The 5,879-nt window shown below is 59.4% G+C and overlaps 1 protein-coding gene across 3 annotated transcripts in view; it reads left to right on the top strand.

Annotated features, from left to right (window-relative positions):
* The window catches only part of STK11 (serine/threonine kinase 11), a 32,564-nt gene extending 26,889 nt beyond the window's left edge, over positions 1 to 5,675 (top strand). For all 3 annotated transcript variants that reach the window (XM_042037194.1, XM_042037284.1, XM_042037101.1), the window contains 2 exons: positions 3,600 to 3,819; positions 5,096 to 5,675. In XM_042037194.1, the coding sequence (XP_041893128.1) occupies positions 3,600 to 3,808 (209 nt within the window). In that variant the 3' untranslated portion in view covers positions 3,809 to 3,819; positions 5,096 to 5,675. The remainder of the gene's footprint in view (positions 1 to 3,599; positions 3,820 to 5,095) is intronic.
* The last annotated feature ends 204 nt before the right edge of the window (positions 5,676 to 5,879 follow it).

The following is a 5,879-nucleotide window of genomic DNA, read 5'->3' as shown; positions in this document are numbered from 1 at the left end:
CCCACCTCCATGTCCATCCCAGCCTGGCCCAATGCCAGTGCTCCCCAACTCCATGTCCATCCCAGCCTGGCCCAATGCCAGTGCTTCCCACCTCCATGTCCATCCCAGCCTGGCCCTTGCCAGTGTTCCCCAACTCCGTGTCCATCCCAGCCTGGCCTAATGCCAGTGCTCCCCACCTCCATGTCCATCCCAGCTTGGCCCTTGCCAGTGCTCCCCACCTCCATGTCCATCCCAGTCTGGCCTAATGCCAGTGTTCCCCACCTCCATGTCCATCCCAGCTTGGCCCTTGCCAATGCTCCCCAGCTCTATGTCCATCCCATCTGAGAAGGATGAGCCCCATGCAGGCAGGTGGCTGAGGCTGGGGATCCCCTCCGGAGCAGTGTCACCAGGAATTTCACTCTCCTCATACAAACAGCAGCGTTTAAACCCAAATCAGAGCTGTCATGGCAGATGACAGACAGATTACTGGAAGATCTTCCATGTTCTCTATGTAACTCATGCTGTTTCAGAGGGATTAGATACCTAAAGGATGAGAGGGGCTGGTGAGGTGGGATGTGCAGCGTCTGTGGTGGGCAGGAATCCCCTCAGCACTGGGAGCACACTCGTGGGAGGAGCAGGGTGAGGAGGGTCCCAGCACAGGCCCTCGGTGGGTTTGTGAGGCATTGCAGAGGTGGGGGCAGCTGCAGAGAGGAATAAATGTGAATTTTTCTGCCCAAGGCTTCCTGCAGCATCCCTTTGAACCTGCTCAGTACTACATTTCTAGAACTGATCCCATATTAAAATATAAATTAAAAGCCCCCTTATACATGGTGGATCAGTTCAGCTGTGGCTCTGCTGGGCAGCCAGAGCAGGAGTGTGAGTGACTCATGGGTGGGGGTGGGTGTTGGGTTTTGAGGTGGGGGGGAAGGAGGAAACCTCATTAAATCCTGTGTTCTTCAGAGGAAGAAGGGGCTTTGAGGAAGTTCTTTCATTTTTAAAGGGTTATTTAAAGATTTATGCATCTCTGTGGGGAGATGTAAATGTTTCAAGCCCCTGGTTCAATCGGTGTTAAACATCCCATCCAGGGAAGTGCTGAGGAGAGGATGGAGGAGAGGATGGCTGTGGCCTGGAGGCAGAATCCTCTCCCCACTCTGCCTGCAGTGAAGGGATGTGAGCGTCCTGCTCGGCCGAGCTCTTCTCTTTCCTGTCCTACATTAACCCTTCCGCTGCTGCAGCCCCATCCTGCAGCACCTGCTCCTGGGTTTTTCAGTCTGAGGCTGGAAAATACAGCCAGGACTGGAGCTTCTGAGCCAAGCCTGGTGCTCGGGAAGGTGCATTCCTGACTTCTCATGGTGTCTGTGTGCTCAGTCTGACAAACAGCGATTCAAAACCTCTTTGCGGTGTTATTTTGAAACCTTTTTTGGTGCCTGAATGAGCTGGATGCGGAGCCATTAAGAATGTGAGGGGTGGCAGAGACGAGCAGGGATGAGCAGCCACGTTCCTGGTTCCTCTCTCAGCCCTCCCTTTATTTATTTTATTTTTAGCCCTGCTCGTGGTGAGGGTGAGGTGGGCAGGAGCTGCTTGGGCAGACGCAGCGCTGGGTCAGCGGTTCCGCGGGGGCAGCAGTTGCCAAGACTTCAGCCCATGCTGAATTTTTATTTTCATTAATTTGAACGTCAGCAACTGTCATTGGTGAAGGAGGTAAAATTAGCTCACGATTCACCTCCCTCCTTGGTATCCATAATAGACTCCCAGGACTGTGCTTTTGAAGCAGGGAAGGGAGGGGAGGAGGGAAGAGTCACACAAAAGACAAATGAGCTGTTTGGATGGATTCTTTTTTCCCTCCCCAGTCAGAAATGTTAATTGACTTGGCCCGAGCTCAGCTGAGGGAGGGGAAGGAGAAGCGCTCAGCTTTGCTCTGAATGGGGTTGTTTGAGGCTCTGCAGTGGTGCCGGTGGGATGGAGGGATGGGAGGAAAAACCTGGAGCTCTTTGGGGCTGCAGCTGGGCTGTGCTGCCCTGGGGCTGCAGCCTGACCCATGTGAGCCCCCGAGGGAGCCCCATCCCTGGGGGCTCTGGGGCCGGTGTGTCCCCCCTCTTCTGGAACTTGGATCCCTGATCCCTTTCTAGCCATCACCCCTCCAGAGGAGTCAGGGATCGATAGCAGGGCCACGAGCTTTGTGCTCCCGAGCCTCCCGCTGTGCCAGTCACTGCCAGAGTGCCAGAGGCAGTGGCAGGGGGGAGCATCCCCATCACCACAATCCCCTGTGGTGAGCTGTGCCAGGACTGTGCTGCTCTGGGGTGCCAGGCTGGGCACTGCAGGTGCTACCGGCTCCGGCAGTGCCAGGGTTGGGTGCCCAGAGCCAGGAGCTGTCCCTGGCCAGTCAGCCCATGTCTGTTCCCGTGGCAGGAGCGCTCAGGTAAGCAGCCACAAGGCAGTGATTGGGAGCTGTGGCAGCTCTGGGAGCCATTGGGAGGGATCCGGGGGGCAGATCCGGAGGGAATCGATCTCACATGTAACCCAGGATAAATCCCCCCATCCCTTCCCATCTCTGGCAGTGGCCAGGGATGATGTGGCAAGGCACAGGGGTCCGAGGTGGGACCCCCACTGTGCTCCTTCAGAGGAGAAGCAGCTCTCCCACCAGTCCTGCGTGTCCCCCCCAGCTCCCAGCAGTGGGGTGATCGTTGGCGCAAGCGGAGCTGACGTCCCGCCCGGCCTTGGCGGAGAAAGGATTGAGCATCCTTTAAAGAAAATTATACATAATCGTCTTACAGCCTTTGCTTCCACTCAAACCTCTGAGTCATAACTGAAGGGCCCTGGAGCGTGACGTTCCTGCTGGAAGGAAATTGCCTCGGCTGGATCCGGTGGGGGGGAGCCAGGAGCCTGATAAAGCCTCTCCTCAGCCCTGCGTTGGGCTGGGGGCTGCGCCGTGTGCCCGCTGGGAGCCCCCAGGGATGCTCTGCAGCCACATCCCTCCGTCACTCCCCGGCTGAAGGGATGTGACCCAAGTCCCGGCTGTGGCAGCAGGAGATGCCTCTGGAAATGGCTCTTCACCCGCTCTGCTGAGTCACAGGGAGCTGAGGAGGGAGAGGGGCTGATGACACCCATCAGGGTGTTCCCTCAGGGGACGGTGACACACCTGAGCCCCGGCCCTGCCGGGAAGGGGCTGTGCTGCCCCGTTCTGGAAACACACCCAGCCCCTGGGTACCCCAAAGTTGGTGCCTGGGGCTGGGACCTGCAGAGAAGGCAGGAGGAAGAGGAGTGACCTCATCCACTGCTGCCCCTCTCCTCCCCGGAGGAGCCAGGCTGCTGCCTGGGGTCTGGGGAAGGGCACACAGACAGTCCAGGGAGAAGGGGACACCGTGTCTGTGTGCTGGGGACCAGCATCTGCTGTGTGCTGGGGGAACGGGGGCCAAACCCGTCCTCGAGGGGAGCAGGGAGGGAGGTGCAGTCTCAGGCTCCCAACCTTGCACATGCCAGGTTCAGGATCTCTCCCCTGTGCTCCTCGAAGGAGGAGCAGGTTCAGGTTTCCCGCAGGAGCAGGATCCATCGCGGGCGCTGGGAAGGGGATGCTCCTTGAGGGGCTGCTGCCACATCTCACCGTGGCCGTTCCCTTGCAGGACAGGTGCCTGAGGAGGAGGCCGGGCAGAACGGGCAGAGCCGCGGCAAGGGGCTGCCCAAGGCCGTGTGCATGAACGGGACGGAGCCGGGGCAGCTGAGCACCAGGGCCAAGGGCGAGCGCCGGGCCAGCGCCTCCTCCAACCCCTCCCGCAAGGCCTGCTCCGCCAGCAGCAAGATCCGCAAGCTCTCCACCTGCAAGCAGCAGTGAGCTCTGCCCAGGTACTGCAGGGGCACCCCGGGGGTCTCTGCCTGAGGGATGGGGAGGGGGACATCCGAGCCTGCCCCAGCCACGGGCAGCAGGAGGGAGTGGAGGGCTGTTTCGTAGTCTGGGTCCTGAGCATCCCTCTGCAGAGTCCCTGGTACCCAAGGTCTGGACTCCCTGTGGTGCTGGTGGGTGCAGAGCCCAGGGGGGACTCCCCATGCCCTGCTCTGCCTGCCTGGCTCTGCTCTATTCTGGCCTGTTGTGTGAGAGGTGCTGTCATGGTCTCTCTCCCCTCCTGGGCTGTGGCCAGGCTGCATCATGACACCCCCTTTCCCTGGCACCAGGCTCCCCCTGCCCTGCTCCCGGCCTCACCGCCCACCCGGATTTGGGGAGCACAGAGGAGCTGGGCTGCAGAGGGATGCTGAGCTCCAGGGTGTCCCCAGAGAGGCCCCCATGGGACCTGCCCCCAGCCCAGGAGGTGGCCCAGTCACCCATGGCCAGGCCACTGCCGTGCCCAAGCCCCTTCCAGGGGAAGCTGAGCCCACTCCCTGCTTCCCCTCCTCCTTCCGGCTCCTTCCTCCCCATCTCCAAGCCCTGTCCCCTCCTTCCCACCCCTCATTCATAACGGAACCAGCAGTGACTCATGTTCAGCCTCATCCGCCCCCGGCCTCATGCTCGTCACGGCGCTGCTGGGGCTGAGCTCTGTTATCTCCTGGATCACGACCAGCTTTGTGGTGTGAAAAAAGCCCGAAATAAAAGCTGGATCCTCCCCCTGCAGCTGTCAGAGGCCCGTGGCAGCTCCATCTTTAATTCATGGGGGCAGTGAGTCACCTGCGGGGAGTCGGTGCAGCCGGAGCTTGGGATGGGGCTCTCCGGACCTGCTGCTCCTCCTGCCCCTTCCCCGCTCCGCTGCTGCTGGAAGGGGAAGCTCCGTGTGGGCTGCCCAAGCCTGGCTGGGTCACTGCCCTCCTTAGCCCAGAAACCTTTGGAAGGAAGGGAATGTTCCCCTCCTTGGCATCCATGACATTCCTTGGCAGCGTTTTCTCCTCGGGGTTTTGCTTTGGGCAGGTCTGGGCTCACCTGGCTGAGGGATCACGAGCTGTGGGAGCACCCAAAACCTTCCAGGGGCAGCTCAGGGACCCCAGGCCCCTCTGCCTCTGCAGGGACCCCAGGCCCCTTGCTCCCATCCCGGGGTGCCAGAGGGAGCCCCAGGGCAGGGCAGGAGCAGAGCCAGCACCCCAAACTGGGCACCCCCTGTCCTCCCTAATGCCCTTCTCTCTGTCCTCCCCACAGCGTCCCCAGGCCCCGAGCCAGCCTGCGTCCCCCTCCTCACCCCAGCTCTGCCTCTCTCCTGGGACTGGACTGTGCTTGCGATCCAAAAGGAAACCAGAGGAAACCAACCAAGGAGCCCCCCTTCCCTCCCCGCGCCCCCTGCTCCGGCCAGCGCCAGGACACGAAGCTGCAGTGGCCGGACCTTCCCCTCTGGACACCTGGAAGTTGAACTCTGCAGCTGCCAGGACGCTGCCCCCCTCCCCCCCAATCACTCTTTGCCAATCAAGACACTGATTCTGTTTTTTTTTGTGCGTTGGGTGGGGTGGGTTGGGGGGGGGGGGGGGGGGGACCCCCCCCCCCCCCCCCTCCGGGCCCCCCCCCCCGGCCATGTAGAGTCGTGCAAAGCCATTGCCGTGCACTTTATGTTTTAGACTACTGTTATATATTATATATTTTCCTCTTTTTTTTTTCTTTTTTTGTTTTGTTTTGTTTATATTTGCGGTATATTTAGAGATTCCTACACATCGTGATGTGTTAAAATAAACCAGATGAGGAAAAAAAAACAAAAAAAACCAAACAAAACCAACAGGTATTAAGACAATGCAGAACTCTATTACACCTGCATGCTGCACGGGGGCTCGGAGGGGCTCGGAAGGGAACAGGGCCCAGGAAGGGCTCAGAGCCTGGGAGGAATCTGGGCTCGGAAGGGATCGGGGCACTGGCAGCCACTTGGCTTTTTTTCTGCCTTTTTTTTTTTTTTTTTTTTTTGCTTTTTTTTCCCCCCCTTTTTTTTTCCCCTTTTTTT

Source organism: Corvus kubaryi, unplaced genomic scaffold (genome assembly GCF_017639235.1).
Source record: "Corvus kubaryi isolate FWS band 111438036 unplaced genomic scaffold, C.kubaryi_AGA036_p1.0 121, whole genome shotgun sequence".
Classification (NCBI taxonomy): domain Eukaryota; kingdom Metazoa; phylum Chordata; class Aves; order Passeriformes; family Corvidae; genus Corvus; species Corvus kubaryi.
The sequence above is the reverse complement of the archived record's forward strand: the minus strand, read 5'-3'. Positions and strand labels throughout refer to the sequence as shown.